Source organism: Drosophila biarmipes, chromosome 3R, assembly GCF_025231255.1.
Source record: "Drosophila biarmipes strain raj3 chromosome 3R, RU_DBia_V1.1, whole genome shotgun sequence".
Classification (NCBI taxonomy): domain Eukaryota; kingdom Metazoa; phylum Arthropoda; class Insecta; order Diptera; family Drosophilidae; genus Drosophila; species Drosophila biarmipes.
This window is the reverse complement of record NC_066616.1, coordinates 388526-405923: the sequence shown is the minus strand read 5'-3', so window position 1 is coordinate 405923 and position 17398 is coordinate 388526. Positions and strand designations below refer to the sequence as shown.

Here is a 17398-nt window from a genome sequence, read left to right as displayed (position 1 = left end):
TTTAATGACAGTTAAGCAATGGCTATCTTCAAAATAAAAGAGCTCAGTGCTGAACAGAAAACGTAAATGCGTATGTAGCTGAGTAACAAAGATGAGTACTTAGATCGGATAAGAGTTTTCCTATTCGAAAAATCGTATTCTTTGTAATGTGACCGAAGTTTTTAAAGTTAAACTTCAGGGCATGTAAAATGGTCTTATTGTCAAGCAGTTGGTAGAAAGACATTAAAATGAATACAAGGAAGAACGATTTACTCGAGTGCCTCGACTATCAGATACCCATAACTCATTGCAATAGAACAAAACGGAGAAGAAGATATATGTTGGAAAATTACATTACTTCGTATTAATGATAGTATCGTATAGGCAAAAGTATTCTGCTCACTACCGTTTTTGGTAACACTAATCTCCTTTTAGATCCAATGATCTTTTTTAGCTTTTTCTGTTTATGCGTAATTGGTAGTGACAAGACGTGTTTTAAGGAATTTAAAATATATATAACCAAAAACTGTTTTTAAAGGGTATTTTAATTAGTTTATTAATCGGAGATAGAATATATTATTGCGCGCATCACATATTTCGCAAAGCAAGAGGAGCATTAACACAGAAGATTGCTTAATGGATTGTCGATTCTAAAGAAATAGAGTTACGCTTCAAGGACACATCCGTTCTTTTACAAACCGAAAAGTTTTTTAAGTTGACATTTTTAATTTGCCTGAATTTTTTTACGTGTACTAATTGAAAAATAAAGTAAGCACGTCTATCAGGGTTTGGCCGAAAAAAAAAATATTTTTTAGTTAGTTTTTTAAAGTTTGTAAAAACAAGTAAGGAAGTTAATTTCGGCAAGCCGAAGTTTGTATACCTTTCACCATGTGACATTTTAAAGGATTGTTGCTGACTTCAGAGATATTAAAAAAAATTATTTCATTCTTTTGGAGTGGAGTGGTCCAATTTTTATCAAGTTAAATTTAAAATGCTTAAAAATATATAAAATATCATAAAACTGTAGGTGCTACAGATTTTCGCGGATTGTGAGCGTTAAAGTGAGCGTGGCACTCCGCTGAAAAAAAAGCTCAGGAACCTGCTCTAGCTCTTATAGTTTTCGAGACCACAGCATCCATCCATACGGACAAACGGACGGACGGACAGACGAACATGGCTAGATCGACTCGGTTAGTTATCCTGATGAAGAATATATAGAATATACTTTATGGAGTCGGAAACTCTTCTACCTGTTACATACTTTGCGACGAATCTTGAAAACCCTTTTCCTCTACGAGTAACGGGTATAAAAACTATTACACTATAACCTAGAAAAAAAGTAATAACAGTACACATTAAGTTGATATGACTACAGTTCAAGAGCTAGTCTGTACAGAGCTAGTCTGGACAACTGTTTGTCTTCCACCAAAAAGTACTAAATCCAAATCCTACAATCCTTTTCCACGAAAGTTACCTTAATTTGCAAAGACCTATTAGAAAAGATTCACCGAAAGGACCTACAACTAATAATGTAACAATTTTTTTTTAATACATACTTTTTTTTATGTTTAGTTTATGAATGAAATTAAGTACGAAATAAAAAACTTATATCTCTGAATAAACTTCAAAGTCAATATACTCGTATATTCAATTGCGGATGTGACAGTGGAGGAGAAATTTCTACGAGAGCCCACTTTATTTTTTTTGTTGGGATTCGCTCAGGGTTGAATAAAGTACAAGGAAATTGGCTGTCTGTCATTTAACGTGTTTAAGGGCTGGATTTGTGCTCTAAACAATCATAAAATATTTTGACATTTTGTGAAAGTAGCATTAGCTCTTTAATGACATGTTTATGATTCTTTTGTGGAAAGCAGAGAATCTTTGACAATTAACTAGTTACAGGTTTTAAAAATATATTAATATTTGCAATAAAACAATTTTATGTCCAGGTCGTGTTAGATAGTTTAAATTAAAAAATGTTAACATTTTTGTTGGCTAATAACTTTAAGGCGAAACTTTTTACAATTTTTTTTTGTCGATCAAAAGTTAAGAATCGAAAGGGCTAACCATTTTAATGGTTTTCGGCAAAGCAGAAAAAAAGAAAAAAAATGTTGAACAAAAAATCATATATTTTAAGCTGTGGTATTTAGACAAATCATGTTAAAAAGGCGTACAAAGCATTTCCGAATAACATATAGCAAGGCCTGTACCTTTATTTGTAAACAAGTTACGGGTGTAAAATTAAGCTATTTATAGCTGTTTTTCGCAAAACCAGCTAGTTTTTCCAAAAGTGGTAGAAATAAAGTTTCTTCTATTGACCTTTTTAACATCATATTAAATTTTTAAAACCTTAAATAAAGTTTGGATACGCACAATAAAGGTCAATGCTTAGGCAGTGTAAGATGTTCTAACCTGGTAAATGTTGTCATTTTAGTTGTTTAATAACTTTGAACCCAGACAAGGGATAAAGTATTTTTAAATACCTTTCTAATGACATGTAGCACAAGCCTGTAGCTTTTGTAATTCACAAGTTGCAGGTGTACAAAATGTATTTATTAATAGCTGTATTCTCGCCAAACTAGATAGATTTTCCAAAAGTGGTAGAAGTATTGATTTTTATATTGAGCTGTTTAACATCGTACAAAACTTTAAGGATCATAAAACATAATTTTGAGAGAAACTGGCAAACAGATTTAATATTACATTTGAGAATTCCCCCAAAATCGTGTTTTGTGATGACTTTTAAAGAACACAACTAGTTGAAAAGCCGGGATAACCGAGGTGTGTTCAAAAAGTAAGGTGACTTTGTATTTTCAAGAAAAACTATTAATTTATTTATCAATATTAATGTTGTCCCCTGCAAAGCAATCCCCCTGAGATACAATACACTTATGCCAACGGTTTTTCCAATCCTCTAAGCACTTCCCATAAGCACTTTTCGGTATAGCCTTGAGCTCTTCCAGCGATGCAGTCTTTATCTCTTCAATCGTTGCAAATCTCCCTCCTTTCATAGGTCTCTTTAGTTTTGGGAACAAGAAAAAGGCCAAATCCGGTGAATATGGTGGCTGAGGCATTATTGTAATGTTGTTTTTGGCCAAAAAATCTCTCACAAGCAAAGATGAGTGAGCAGGGGCATTATCGTGATGCAAAAGCCATGAATTGTTTTTCCACAATTCTGGACGTTTCTTTCGTATTGCTTCTCGCAAACGGCGCATAACTTCCAGCTAATACTGTTTATTGACCGTACGACCATATGGTAAGAACTCCTGATGCACCACGCCATGGTAATCGAAGAATACAGTGATCAAAACTTTGACATTTGATCGAACTTGGCGTGCTTTTTTCGGTCTTGGCTCACCTGGGCTCTTCCATTGTGACGATTGGGCTTTGGTTTCGATATCATAACCATATACCCATGTTTCGTCACCAGCTATGACCCTTTTGAGTAAATCTGGGTCGTCGTTGACGTCATCCAACCGCTCTTGAGCGACTTCTCTGATAGTGATTCGACGATTTTCCAAAACAATTTTCACTGCACTGCTTGAACGTTTTCATCAGTTGTTGACGTGCTTGGGCGTCCAGAGCGAGGCTCGTCATTGGCATCTTCCCGGCCATCTTGGAAGAGTTTGTACCACTTGTAAACATTTTTTTTCTCAGAACAGTTTCACCGTATGCCACTGTCAACATTTCAAGTGTTTCGGAGCACTTAGTTTTATTTTTTACACAAAATTTGATGCAAATCCTTTGATCCATATTTTCGATAGCAAAAAATCGCTGAGCACGCAAAACAACTTGTTACCTTTACGCCTCTCACAACTAAACAAAAAAGGGGATTTAATTGAAACTTGGTACAGATGTTAGGGAAGAGTGTACCAACATAACAAAACAACAAAATCGATAATCGAAAATATGTTGCCCGCGAAATTTGAAAAGGCACCTTACTTTTTGAACACACCTCGTACACTCCCCACCGGCCTTTACAGATTTAATTTTCCCAATTTCTATACCCGTTACTCGTGGAGTAAACGGGTATACTAGATTCGTCGGAAAGTATGTAACAGGTAGAAAAAAGCGTATTCTTGATCGGGATCACTAGCCGAGTCGATCTGTCTTTTTTTGCGCTTTAAATACTCACAAACCCCGAGCTATCCATAGAAGTGTGCGAAAGGCAAATACGGAACTCAGACGAGCTATAGAAATACTAGAAAAATACCTACATTTAGCGCGTGAATTTCGAAATTTGGCTGGAAAGCATGGAAACAATAATTGAAAAATGGAAGAGAAGCAATGAAACCACGTGAAATAAGCCTTCAGGCGGTCTGTCAAGATTTATATGGACGCCAAGATGTTGGTCATTATGGTAAGACTTAAATTTTAGAAAGCAATACCACAGCAGGGCGAATCTTAAGAATAGTATAAATCCTAGAGACAAGCCAAATGAGAAACCCTTTGAGAAGGAGCTTGACCAGTAATACTGTGCAAATTAAGATTCTAACTTGTAATTTAATTAAAAAAATGTATTTTTATTTATTAATCACTTAATCTCTACTACAATTTTTCAATAGGTCAAACTTAGTTAATTCACTGCTCGTTTACTTTTTCTCGATTAGCACTACTGCTCGATTCGGATCTCAAAAATTGACTGCCCAAAAATTGATAAAGAGAATGGCTCAAGAGAGTCGGAAAATAGGATGATGCAATTTGCCAATTAAATTTGAAGTCCAGTCTTCGCCGGAAATTGGTGTTTACATTAGCAGAGTTTTAGGGACCGCTTTGGGGATCATTTTGTTTACGTTAACGGACGGGGCTCGCTTTGGGGATCTTTTGTTTACGTTAGCGGACTGGATGCCTACAGCATTCGTTTGATTTGGGCTGCGTGAAATTGATCTGGGTGGGAATGATTCGGAGGCCTTGTTGAAAGAAATAGCTGACCACGAATTTATCTCGGGTCTGTCAGAGTTATTTGGAAATTGACTCTCGGCCCAAAGTTGTTTATAAATTGGGTAAGAGCCCCTAAATAGTGTGTCATATAACTCCCCCCATTCTAAATTGAATTGTCCCGATTCATTGGATCTGATGGGTATATTGAATGTAATTGTTGTTTTCTTCTAGGGAATTTTCATTGTCGGGTATATTATTTATTTCATTATCGGAAATATTATTTTCTGGTTCAATTTCTATATGAATTTGCCATGGTTTGATATTAAAAATTTTCTGAATTTAATTATAATCATAACATATGAATATGATTAATATTAACGTAACGTAACAAACTCAAATACGTTTGTTTAATTTGAATAAATGGATTTAGTATGTTAATATTATCGAATGTGAGTTCCGAATCATTAGATATAATATATTCGGATACTAAAAAACCTGTATATTTTCGAGCTGTGATGTATTATAGGAAATATTATTAATTTTAGTGGTGCCATTAAAAGTTATTAAATATGACCCATTTAAATGAGTGTCATTAACTGTATTTTCTCCATTTACAAAAACGGCTCTATCTTGGATTACATTTACATTTTCATTTTTTCTCTGATTTTGATAAAAAAGGATTTTTCTCCAGTGAAACAAGAGCCTTCTGGGTTAAGTGTGCAATAATTATTAAATATATTACATAGTACTTATTTTTACATTTTGCGACGTGGTTATCAATTAATAATTTTCCATCATTATGTGAAATGGATCTTGAATTGTAAACGTCACAACGATTGGTAATAATAGAGTATTTTATGTAAATTATAATAAGATCTTGATGCTAAGCGATTCTAAATTCAGATATATCTAAAAGGTCTATTATAACTACAGGTCTATCTTTATAAATTTCTAGTATATCATCATTGTTTAGAATTTTAGTATTAAATACATCAATTTTGGCAAGTGTAATTGGGTCCATTAAAGTCATTAGATCGTAAGTAAGCAACCGCAGACGATATTTTCTAAGTGAAATTTCTTGATTTTTAAAGGCTGTTTTGAATTGTTCAGATATAGATTTTATCTCTTTAAATATTTTAGAATTAATAACGAATTGATCGTTATTATTTTGTATTAAATCATTGATTTTATTTTGGACTGTTATGAAATCATCATGATCTGGTGTGTCCGCTATCCATTTCCAAATGGTGTCTATTTCATTAATGCCTCTTTTTGATCTACTGGGATAATTTGAGAGATAAGTATTTTGATAATTTTTAAATCGTGGGAAATTTTCCAAAGAAAATTCTTGTTGTCGTGACCCTTTGGAAATTCTGTTTCAAGATTAATTATTTCTCTATAAAGACTTATATTAGACTTATATATAGTCATAAATAAGAACATCTTTGGTATCCTTGTAAAGAAGGAAATCATGGTTCGTGTAATCAATAATTTCGGATTTGGTTGTATTTACCAGCAATAATAAGTACATTATTGAAATCATTATCTGTAATTTGAAACAAGTTATTTAATATTATCCTTATGAATCGTACGGTTCCTGTTATTTATAATAACTTTATTTGGGAGATTTTCCTTAACTACTTGTTTTTTATATCTAGAATTAAGCTTGTTCCTTTCCCGTGTTTCTTTTCGTAAATTACCTCTCCTACGTGATAATTCTTATTTTGTCTATCTTTATTGTGAAAATGCAACATTTTCTCTTGTGCTTGCTGCAATAATTTAGGAATATCATCGTGTTTGATTTTATTAAATAATTTATCAAAAGGTCGATGATTGGTTATTGAATGAATTGTTAAATTGTATTTTTGTGCTGCTCTAATTATAATTTCGGGATAATCAATTAAATTAAGCTCATCTTTAATGCAGCGAGCAATTTTTGTTAAGGTAGAGTGTGCCCTTTCTATTTGTCCGTTCGAGGATCTGCAAAGAATAAAGATATCCCATTTCTTTGTGCAAAAGATTTAAATTGGGATGAAGAAAAACTTGGTTCGTCATCAAAGATTTGGCTAATAGAAATTGTTGTAAAATTTCTGAAACTTTATTTTCAATATTTAGTTTATTAGGGATTTCTTTTACCACTAAGTATTTCGAACACGAATCTACACAAGTAATGAATATAAGATTTTGGGCGTAAAATATGTCAAGATGCAAATTCTCACCTTCTCTTTCTGGAATTGGTGCTTGACCGATAGAAATCTGTACTGGGTGTCTGTTGTATTTGTTTTGATTGCAGATAGTGCAATTCTTTATAAGCTCCTTAAGCTTTTTGTATAAATTTGGCCAATAATAGCGTCTAGTTATTTGTTTATAATTTTCATCAAGACCTCTATGAGCTCTACAATGAGTTTCTGTGATAATAAGAGATCTGTCTTCAGCGTTCTCGACATCCTAGACAAATGTCTTAGTGATTTAAAATTTATTTATAAAATTGTCCTTAAGTGGTTTTTGAATTCTGTAAAAATCTTCTAGAGTACAGTGAACTCCTATTTTTATATTGGGTTAAATATATTCTCTTAAGATTGATACTAAATTTTCTGGAGTGTCATACTCTATTATATGTCTATTATTACATTATAATACATTAATCGATTCATATATTGTATACCTCCCCGTTGCTATTAGCAATTGTTGCTTAAACTGGTTTAAGGGTTTTCGGGTTTCTTGTATTACATTCTCAAAACTACTCTCTGCTGAATGCTAAGTATTTTGATCTGAGACCGATTCATTACTTTCCGTTAAGTTATTTATTTGAATCCTAGATAAAGCGTCCGCAACAACATTTGCTGCTCCTGGCTTATAAATAATTTTGGGTGAATAGCTTTCAATAAAGGAATACCACCTTTTCATTTGAATATTTGGATTTTTTTGAGAAATGGAAAATGAAAGAGGTTGATGATCAGTATAGATCTCGATGTTGTTAACCCCATATAAATAATTTCGAAGATTTTTAAAAGCCCATACAATGGCTAAAAGTTCCTTTTTATTGGTTGCGTATAATTGTTCGGTTTTTGTCAGAGTTTTTGAAATAAATGTAATTGGTTTTCCTTCCTGAGAAAGAACAGCACCAATTGCTAAGTCAGATGCGTCCGTCGTTAGAGTTCTACTTGTGCAATTAAATTTTCTTTGAGCTCGTTAAAAGCTCTTACAGCTGAATCATCAAACTGTATAGAAGTTTTGCGGGATGCCTTTTTTGATACTTTGCCGTTTTGGCCTTCTAAATATTTTGTTAAAGGTTTAGCTATCTTTGCGTAATTTTGCACAAATTTTCTGTAATATCCTGTAAGGCCTAGGAAGCTTCTAAGCTCTCGAATATTTTTGGGTATCGGATATTTTACGATGGTATAAATTTTTTCAGGATCGGTTTTTATTACATTGTGGGAAAATTGGTTTCTAATTTAAAGAACTTTGATTTTTCAATTGAAATTTTCATGTTTGCGTTCAGCAAAATTTTAATAATGAGAATTAAATCTTTATAATGTTGTTCAATTGTTTTTGAAAATATAATTATGTCATCCATATATTGTGAGGAGTTGAATAACTCCCCACAAATCCCAGCAGCAGATGGCCGGCCGCTCACCAGGTACGCGGCGAATTCGCGTAGTGGCGGCGTGGCGGAGATCGAGGACGGAGAACGAGAGAGTTTGGAGATCGCGGTCGGAGAACGAGAGAGTTTGGAGATCGAGGACGGAGAACGTGAGAGTTTGGAGAACGTGAGAGTTTGGAGAGGAAGAGAGTTTGGAGAGAAAGAGAGTTTGGAGAGAAAGAGAGTTTGGAGATAAGGGAATTTGGAGAGCGAGAGAGTTTGGAGAACACGAGGGTTCGGAGACCAAGAGAGTTTGGAGACCAACAATGGAGACGGAGAGAGCGGAGACTTGGCGGGCGGAGCGAGAGTGCCGTGTGCAAAAAGGAGTAACGGGACGCCGCCGGACTTTGGACTTTGGAAAGAGGGTGCCACATCTCAGCAGCGGTGCGGCACACAACCATGTCGCATGCGTCCCCGGGATCAGCGGGACGTCAGCATCAGGCTGGACGGCGGCGGGAAGCAGTGCGTCAAGGACAAGAGGGTCAAACAGGGACCATGGACTTTGGACCCGATGTGGAGAGTTTTGGCGTGCCGTGTGCAAAAGGGAAATAACGGTTCCCAGAGGCCCTATATAAACCCGCAGGGCGCTGGCAGCGAGATCAGTCAGTCAAGAGCAGTCATCGAGATCAGTCAGTCAAGAGCAGTCATTGAGAAGAGTCAGTCAAGTGAAGAGCATCCAGTCGAGATCAGTCAGTCAAGAGCGAGCAGTCAGTCGAGAGCAAGGAGTCGTCGGAAGCAGCGCCGTGGGAGCCTACGAGGAGCAAGATCGTCACGTCGAGACGTTCGGGATTGGGATTACTAGGAATCTCCGAACTGAGACACAGGTGGATGAGGTCTAAGGAGGCGCCACACGGCCAAGTTCTGTTCTGTCCTGCCGACGAAGTCCTGGCGGTACGCCTGGAGGGTCTACTAGACTGAGATTTGAAATCGAGAGTAGCAAGCCAGAAGGGATAGAAGTCCCGGAGCGGCGTAACAGAACCCTTAGAGTAGCGAGCCAGAAGGGAGAGAAGTCCCGGAGCGGCGCAACGGAACCCCTAGAGTAGCGGGCCAGAAGGGAGAGAAGTCCCGGAGCGGCGCAACAGAACCCCTAGAGTAGCGAGCCAGAAGGGAGAGAAGTCCCGGAGCGGCGCAACAGAACCCTAAGAGTCACGGGCCAGAAGGGAGAGAAGTCCCGGATCGGCGTATACCCTCGAACACAGCATAGAAGTCAAGACCTTCAGCCACCTGTCAGGAGTAGAAACGGCACGGACAGTACGCGGAAGGGTGAGGCTAGGGTGGAACGTTCGTTTACACGAGGTACGGAAGCGAAGTGAAAAGCGAGGCAGCTTCCTAGCGTTCTGCCTTGACTGTCCGCACGATCTGAGCGGAAGCCCGTGGGACCATCCGGGACAGAGCAAGGGACAGGCGGTCGGGTATCGAGAGGAGTGATCCTGGAGAGCTCGTCAGTCTGTTCACCCTAGTCTGAGAACGGTGACGCTTCCCTAAGCCCGCACGTCTGACCCCACAGCGAGTCTGAACCGTGGCCGAGCAGTCACCGAGACAGCGACGTCAGGAGCAATCAGCGGTCGAGGATCTTCGAGGAGCGACAAGACAACCAGCCACGTCAGGAGCAATCAGCGGTCAAGGATCTTCGAGGAGCGACGAGACGACCCACACCGTCGGAGATAGCGAGACGAGCAAGTTATAAAGCCGACTCCAGTTATACCCGCAATAAACCCACTCCGAACCCGAGAATTCTGTGCTTTTTCACTGAACTACTGGGCGGTCACGTTATATAAATTTGGTGGGACGAACACACACAATCTACTGAGCTAGCCGCACAAATACCGTAGCGAGCAGAAACCAAACAAATCAGTTCGTTACATCTGGCGCCCAAAACGTGATTGTCCCAGCGGTGAAAGCAAAATAAACAGAATGGGAAAGAAGTGGATTTACCGCCTTAAGAAGGAGGACTTCGCCCATGTCTCACAAAGGCTTAATGTCGTCCTGGACGGCAGATTAGAGGACATGAGGAGGACGTTGTCGGAGTATTACTCCGAAACAGAGAACGACCCACAACATGCCGACATCAGGGCGGAGCTGGAAGCCATGTATTACGACAGAACCGGCCCGAGTATAACGCTAACTAACGCTGAAGGGGATAACCTAGTAGCAAGCCTGAGCGTCGACAACATGCAAAGGGAGGCCCACAGGAGAGAGTCAAGCCAGGACAGGAAGACAACGGTGCTGACCTCTAGACACAGCCAGGAGGATTATGCAAGGGTCGCAAAACAAGTCCGCGAGTGGTCATTCAGGTTCAACGGGGCGGAGAAACCGTTCGAGTTCCTGGAACAAGTCGAATGGTCCGCCAACACCTACGGTTTAGACCTAGACATGATCTCCCGAGCAATGCCGGAGTTGCTGAAAGGAAGGGCGTTGAAGTGGTTTATCGCCAACAATAAACAATGGAAAACCTGGGCCGAGTTCATTGAGAGCTTCCATCTCTATTTTCTGCCGAGAGATTTCTTTACAAGGCTGTCGGACCAGGTCAGGCAACGGAAGCAGGGTTTCAGTGAGTCATTCAAAGACTACATGATCGACATGCAAACAATGTCGAGGCCACTAAACTATTCTGCGAAAGACACCTTAAAGATCATAAAGGAAAACTGCACCCCAAGCCTAAGGATCTTCTTAAGGGCGTACAAAGTGCCGGACCTGGACACGTTGATGCTATTAGCCGATGAATACGAAGAACTGGAAAAGGAGCGGGAAGCGTTCGCCCAAGAAAACAAGTTCTCAAAGGCAAAGTCGTCACCACCAACGCAGGTCACGTGCAGAAGATGCGAGGAGACAGATACTCAGGAGACACGGAGAAATGACCAATTTTCACCGCCGCAACGAATCCCACGACAGCAGGCAACAGGAGCACCACGAGGAGGCCAATGGACGCCACCACAGCAGCAACAGATACAACCAGCGAACACGGTGTGGAGACCGCCAAACACAACACAGGGGCCGCGGGGCACGACACACATTGCAGATCCCCATGAGGCCTGCCGAAGGTGCGGCGGCCACGGACACTGGGCACGAGGATGTCGACTCCAACGCCTGCTGTTCTGCTGGGTGTGCGGGAGAATAGGTGTCAGGAGCGTCGAGTGCTGCCAGCAGGCGGGAAATGCCCAGCGACCTCAACCGCAGAGAGGCGAGCGGGGGTCGCAAGATGCTACCTCTCCAAACAAACGGGCAAGCTAATCGAGGAGGAGCAGCAGTTGTCCGCAGCGGTGACGATTGGGGGAGGCACGTACATGGCCACGATCGACACCGGGGCAACAGCGAGCTTTATAAGCAAGGAACTAGCGGACAACCTGGCTGCCCTCGGGAGGATTACGAGGACACGGCGGCAAGTTAGGTTGGCAGACGGAAGGTGCGGCGGAATCGATGAACAGCTGGAGGTGGAGATCGCATTCGGGAACAAGCGACTAACCATGAACCTGTTGATACTACCAGGGGTAGTGGATTCATTGGTGTTAGGATGGGACTTTCTAACCCAAGTCGGAACCGAGATAAGGTGCGCTGGACACGAGGTGAGAATACCGGCCAGGAACCGACACAATGGGTGGTTTGAGGAGAGGCTATAGGTAGCAGTCGTACAGCAGGAAGCAGAGTATGACGACACAGCGAAGTTCCTGGAGGCAGAGCTAGCCAGTTTTAAAACCATGACAGGAACGTCGAACATGGCAGAGCATCAAATAACGATGAAGGACGACAAGCCAATAAAACAGCGATACTACCCGAAGAATCCGAAAGTTCAAGGGGAGATCAATGCGAAGGTGGACGAGCTACTCCAAATGGGATGCATAGAGCACTCAACCAGCCCATACAGTTCTCCCATCGTGATGGTTAGGAAGAAGACGGGCAAGTGGAGACTGTGCGTCGACTTCAGGCAGATCAACGCCAAATCAATAAAGGATGCCTACCCGATGCCTCGAATAAATTATATCCTCGACCAGCTGAGAGAGGCACGGTACATAAGCAGCTTGGACCTGAAGGATGGCTACTGGCAAATCCCGCTGAAAGAAAGCAGCAGGCAGTACACCGCATTTACAGTGCCGGGAAAGGGCTTATTCCAGTGGAGAGTAATGCCGTTCGGACTTCATTCGGCATCTGCGACCTTCCAGCGGGTGTTGGATCGGGTAATTGGTCCCGAGATGTCGCCGCACGCATTTGCGTACCAGGACGATATCATAGTGATCGGACGCACACTAGAAGAGCACAAGGCAAACTTGAAAGAGGTATTCCGGAGACTGAAAGAGGCTAATCTGAGGTTAAACCCGGAAAAATTCCAGTTTTTCAAGAAGAAGCTGCTGTATTTGGGTCATAGAGTGACTAGCGACGGGATAGGCATGGATCCGGAAAAGGTAGCAGCCATTGCCGAATTAGAGCCGCCGTCAACAGTAAGAGAGCTCCGACAGTACCTGGGAGTAGCCTCATGGTATCGGCGATTTGTACCTGACTTCGCAAAAATAGTCAAACCACTCAACGATCTGCTGCGCAAGGGCAACAGGTGGGTGTGGACACAGGAACATCAGTCGGCATTCGAAGAGGTAAAGGCAAGGCTGGTGGCAGACCCTGTACTGGCGTGCCCGGATTTTGAAAAACCGTTTGTCCTGCAGACGGACGCAAGTGATTACGGTATTGGGGCCATTTTGACCCAGGAAACCGAACGTGGCGAAAAGGTGATCTCTTACTCAAGCCGAACGCTTAACGGGGCTGAGAAAGAGTGTTTGGCAATAGTCTGGGCGATCCGGAAACTGAAGTCGTATTTGGAACGGTACCACTTCAAGGTTCAACAGCATCGAGAGCCCTTCAGGAAGGATCGCCAGATGGGCCCTGGAGTTGCAGCAGTATGACTTCGAAATAGCGTACAGGAAGGGACAACTCAATGTGGTGGCAGATGCATTATCAAGGCAGCCACTACCAGTAACACTGCGAGGGATCAAGGAGACATCGGCGACGGAAGCCTCCGCAGCATGCAGCTGGATTCAGGACACGCGCGAGAAGATAAGGACGCAGCTACAAAAGTACCCGGACTACGTATTGGAAGGAGACACTTTGTACAGAAACATTCCACACAGAGCAGGCAGTGAGGATGTCGCGACGTGGAAGATGTGCGTCCCGAAAGCTCTGCGAGAAGCGGTGCTGAAAGAGAACCACGACTCACCGGCAGCTGGCCATGTAGGAAGCAGAAGGACAATAGCACGTCTGGCAGCCCGGTACTACTGGCCAGGCATGCACCGAGACGCTCGAGCCCACGTAAGAGGATGCGAGACATGTATCAGATTCAAGCCAAATCAGATGCAGGCAGCTGGGAAAATGCTAACGCAGGTGCCAGAGGAACCGTGGGCTACAGTGTGCGCAGACTTCGTCGGACCCCTGCCGCGTTCAAAACACGGCAACCAAATGCTGCTGGTGCTGATAGACAGGTTCTCCAAGTGGACTGAATTGGTGCCGCTGCGGAGCGCGACAGCCGAGTCCCTAAAGAAAGCGTTCAGGGAGCGCATCATCGCCAGGTTTGGGGTCCCTAAGGTAGTCATAACGGACAACGGAGTGCAGTTTAACAGCAAAATCTTCAAGAGTTTCCTGGCCGAGATGGGAGCCAAGCAACAGTTCACGGCCCCATATACCCCGCAAGAGAACCCGACAGAAAGAGCAAACAGGACCGTGAAAACGATGATAGCGCAGTTCACAGGGCAGGATCAGAGAAACTGGGACGAGAAATGGCCTGAGATCATGCTGACAGTAAATACGAGTGTTTCGGAATCCACAGGATACACGCCAGCGTTTGTTACTCAAGGCAGAGAACCGAGACTGCCGAGCGCCCTATACGACAGAGAGACCTTGGGAACAGGACGACCCACTGAGACCCCAGGGGAGAAGGCAAACAAACTCGGGGAAATCTTCGAGATTGTAAGGCGGAATCTGGAGAGAGCCTCCCAGGATCAGGCTAGGCATTACAACCTGAGGAGGAGACAATGGACACCAGCGGTGGGAGACGTCGTGTGGGCCAAGGAACATCATTTGTCGAAGGCGGCCGAGGGGTTCGCAGCAAAGTTGGCCCCAAGATACGACGGACCTTACCAGGTCATGGATTTTGCGTCGCCAGTAATCTGCAAAATACGGCACGTGAACACAAAAAAAGAGAGGACCATCCACGTGAGCGAGCTGAAACAACAACAAACACAGAACACCATCGAGCAGCTACAAACAGATACGCTAGACAAAAGGCAAGGATAACTCCAAGGATACCCAGGGACACGAGAAAAAGGGTCCAAGGAGAGCTCCAAGGATACCCAAAGGACACGAGGAAAGGGGTCCAAGGATACCTCCAAGGATACCTGAAGGACACGAGGATGTGGGTCCAAGGATACCTCCAAGAATACCCGAAGGACACGAGGAAAGGGGTCCAAGGATACCTCCAAGGATACCCGAACACGAGGAAGAGGGTCCAAGGATATCTCCAAGGATACCCGAACACGAGGAAGAGGGTCCAAGGATATCTCCAAGGATACCCGAAGGACACAAGGAAAGGGGTCCAAGGATAGCTCCAAGGATACCCAAAGGACGCGAGGAAAGGGGTCCAAGGATAGCTCCAAGGACGCGAGGAGAAGGTCTACAAGGATCTGGTTAGGACTGGCAGCAGCAGTCTGCCGAAGGAAGGGGGAGGTCGGCACAGCTGAGAGAGCTGTACCGAAAGTGGCCAAGCATCACAGAGAAGGGCATCATGCCCAGACGAGGAGACGGGATCGCGGGCCGGATCGGGGTCCAAACCAGGAAGCACAGCTGCTGGAGTCTGAAAGGGCACTCGTGGTCAACAAAGGCAACCTGCCAAAAGAAAGGAAGCTGATGAGCACATACAAGGAGTCGGGTGTGTGATCAGAATACTTACGTAGTGGCAAGGACAAGTGGAAACGCCGGGCTAAGGGGTAGAAAAAAACTAAACTTCTGCCGACCGGTGCACGGGCATAAACAATTTGCAGAATCACCATTCAACAGGGAAGGGGGCGCCTCGATAGGCGGTCGATTGGCACTGGACGATAGTGCGATCGATGGGCACAAGAAAATGGAAATATCGGTGATAATGAACATCGCGGCTCGCAAGTGGCAACGCCGCACCTGCGATATCGATATCGTGAGCAGGCCCTCTGGGTATCGATAGCTGACTAATATCGGTGCCCAGTGGGAACAGATGGAGGATCGGCGCGGGAGATTCGAAATTGCTATACGGAGGACGACCGGCGCTGTGGAAAGGAAATAAGATGGAAAGCGTCGAGGGAACGTCGAGGGAGCAACGAGGGAGCACCGAGGGAACCGGAACGAGATGCGCCCTGACTCAATGGCTAGGATATACAAGGGAACGCCGGAGAGTGGGAGCGCTGAGTTTTCTTAATCTTTCCCGAAGTAAGGGGGGAATGTGAGAAGTTGAATAACTCCCCACAAATCCCAGCAGCAGATGGCCGGCCGCTCACCAGGTACGCGGCGAATTCGCGTAGTGGCGGCGCGGCGGAGATCGAGGACGGAGAACGAGAGAGTTTGGAGATCGAGGACGGAGAACGAGAGAGTTTGGAGATCGAGGACGGAGAACGTGAGAGTTTGGAGAACGTGAGAGTTTGGAGAACGTGAGAGTTTGGAGAGGAAGAGAGTTTGGAGAGAAAGAGAGTTTGAAGAGAAAAAGAGTTTGGAGACAAGGGAATTTGGAGAGCGAGAGAGTTTGGAGAACACGAGGGTTCGGAGACCAAGAGAGTTTGGAGACCAACAATGGAGACGGAGAGAGCGGAGACTTGGCGGGCGGAGCGAGAGTGCCGTGTGCAAAAAGGAGTAACGGGACGCCGCCGGACTTTGGACTTTGGAAAGAGGGTGCCACATCTCAGCAGCGGTGCGGCACACAACCATGTCGCATGCGTCCCCGGGATCAGCGGGACGGCAGCATCAGGCTGGACGGCGGCGGGAAGCAGTGCGTCAAGGACAAGAGGGTCAAACAGGGACCATGGACTTTGGACCCGATGTGGAGAGTTTTGGCGTGCCGTGTGCAAAAGGGAAATAACGGTTCCCAGAGGCCCTATATAAACCCGCAGGGCGCTGGCAGCGAGATCAGTCAGTCAAGAGCAGTCATCGAGATCAGTCAGTCAAGAGCAGTCATTGAGAAGAGTCAGTCAAGTGAAGAGCATCCAGTCGAGATCAGTCAGTCAAGAGCGAGCAGTCAGTCGAGAGCAAGGAGTCGTCGGAAGCAGCGCCGTGGGAGCCTACGAGGAGCAAGATCGTCATGTCGAGACGTTCGGGATTGGGATTACTAGGAATCTCCGAACTGAGACACAGGTGGCTGAGGTCTAAGGAGGCGCCACACGGCCAAGTTCTGTTCTGTCCTGCCGACGAAGTCCTGGCGGTACGCCTGGAGGGTCTACTAGGCTGAGATTTGAAATCGAGAGTAGCAAGCCAGAAGGGATAGAAGTCCCGGAGCGGCGTAACAGAACCCTTAGAGTAGCGAGCCAGAAGGGAGAGAAGTCCCGGAGCGGCGCAACGGAACCCCTAGAGTAGCGGGCCAGAAGGGAGAGAAGTCCCGGAGCGGCGCAACAGAACCCCTAGAGTAGCGAGCCAGAAGGGAGAGAAGTCCCGGAGCGGCGCAACAGAACCCTAAGAGTCACGGGCCAGAAGGGAGAGAAGTCCCGGATCGGCGTATACCCTCGAACACAGCATAGAAGTCAAGACCTACAGCCACCTGTCAGGAGTAGAAACGGCACGGACAGTACGCGGAAGGGTGAGGCTAGGGTGGAACGTTCGTTTACACGAGGTACGGAAGCGAAGTGAAAAGCGAGGCAGCTTCCTGGCGTTCTGCCTTGACTGTCCGCACGATCTGAGCGG

At 44.0% G+C, this 17398-nt stretch overlaps 2 protein-coding genes across 2 annotated transcripts; one reads left to right on the top strand and one right to left on the bottom strand.

The window, feature by feature from the left end:
* The first annotated feature begins 8742 nt into the window (after positions 1-8742).
* Positions 8743-16932, top strand: LOC127011566 (uncharacterized). The gene is made up of 2 exons (XM_050888931.1): positions 8743-9327; positions 16856-16932. The coding sequence occupies exon 1, from the start codon at positions 8910-8912 to the stop codon at positions 9303-9305; it is 396 nt and encodes a 131-aa protein (XP_050744888.1). The 5' UTR covers positions 8743-8909; the 3' UTR covers positions 9306-9327; positions 16856-16932.
* Positions 15250-15685, bottom strand: LOC127011567 (uncharacterized). The gene is made up of 2 exons (XM_050888932.1): positions 15429-15685; positions 15250-15364 (listed from the first exon to the last, which is right to left on the bottom strand). The coding sequence occupies exons 1-2, from the start codon at positions 15626-15628 to the stop codon at positions 15262-15264; spliced, it is 303 nt and encodes a 100-aa protein (XP_050744889.1). The 5' UTR covers positions 15629-15685; the 3' UTR covers positions 15250-15261.
* Positions 16933-17398: the final 466 nt, after the last annotated feature.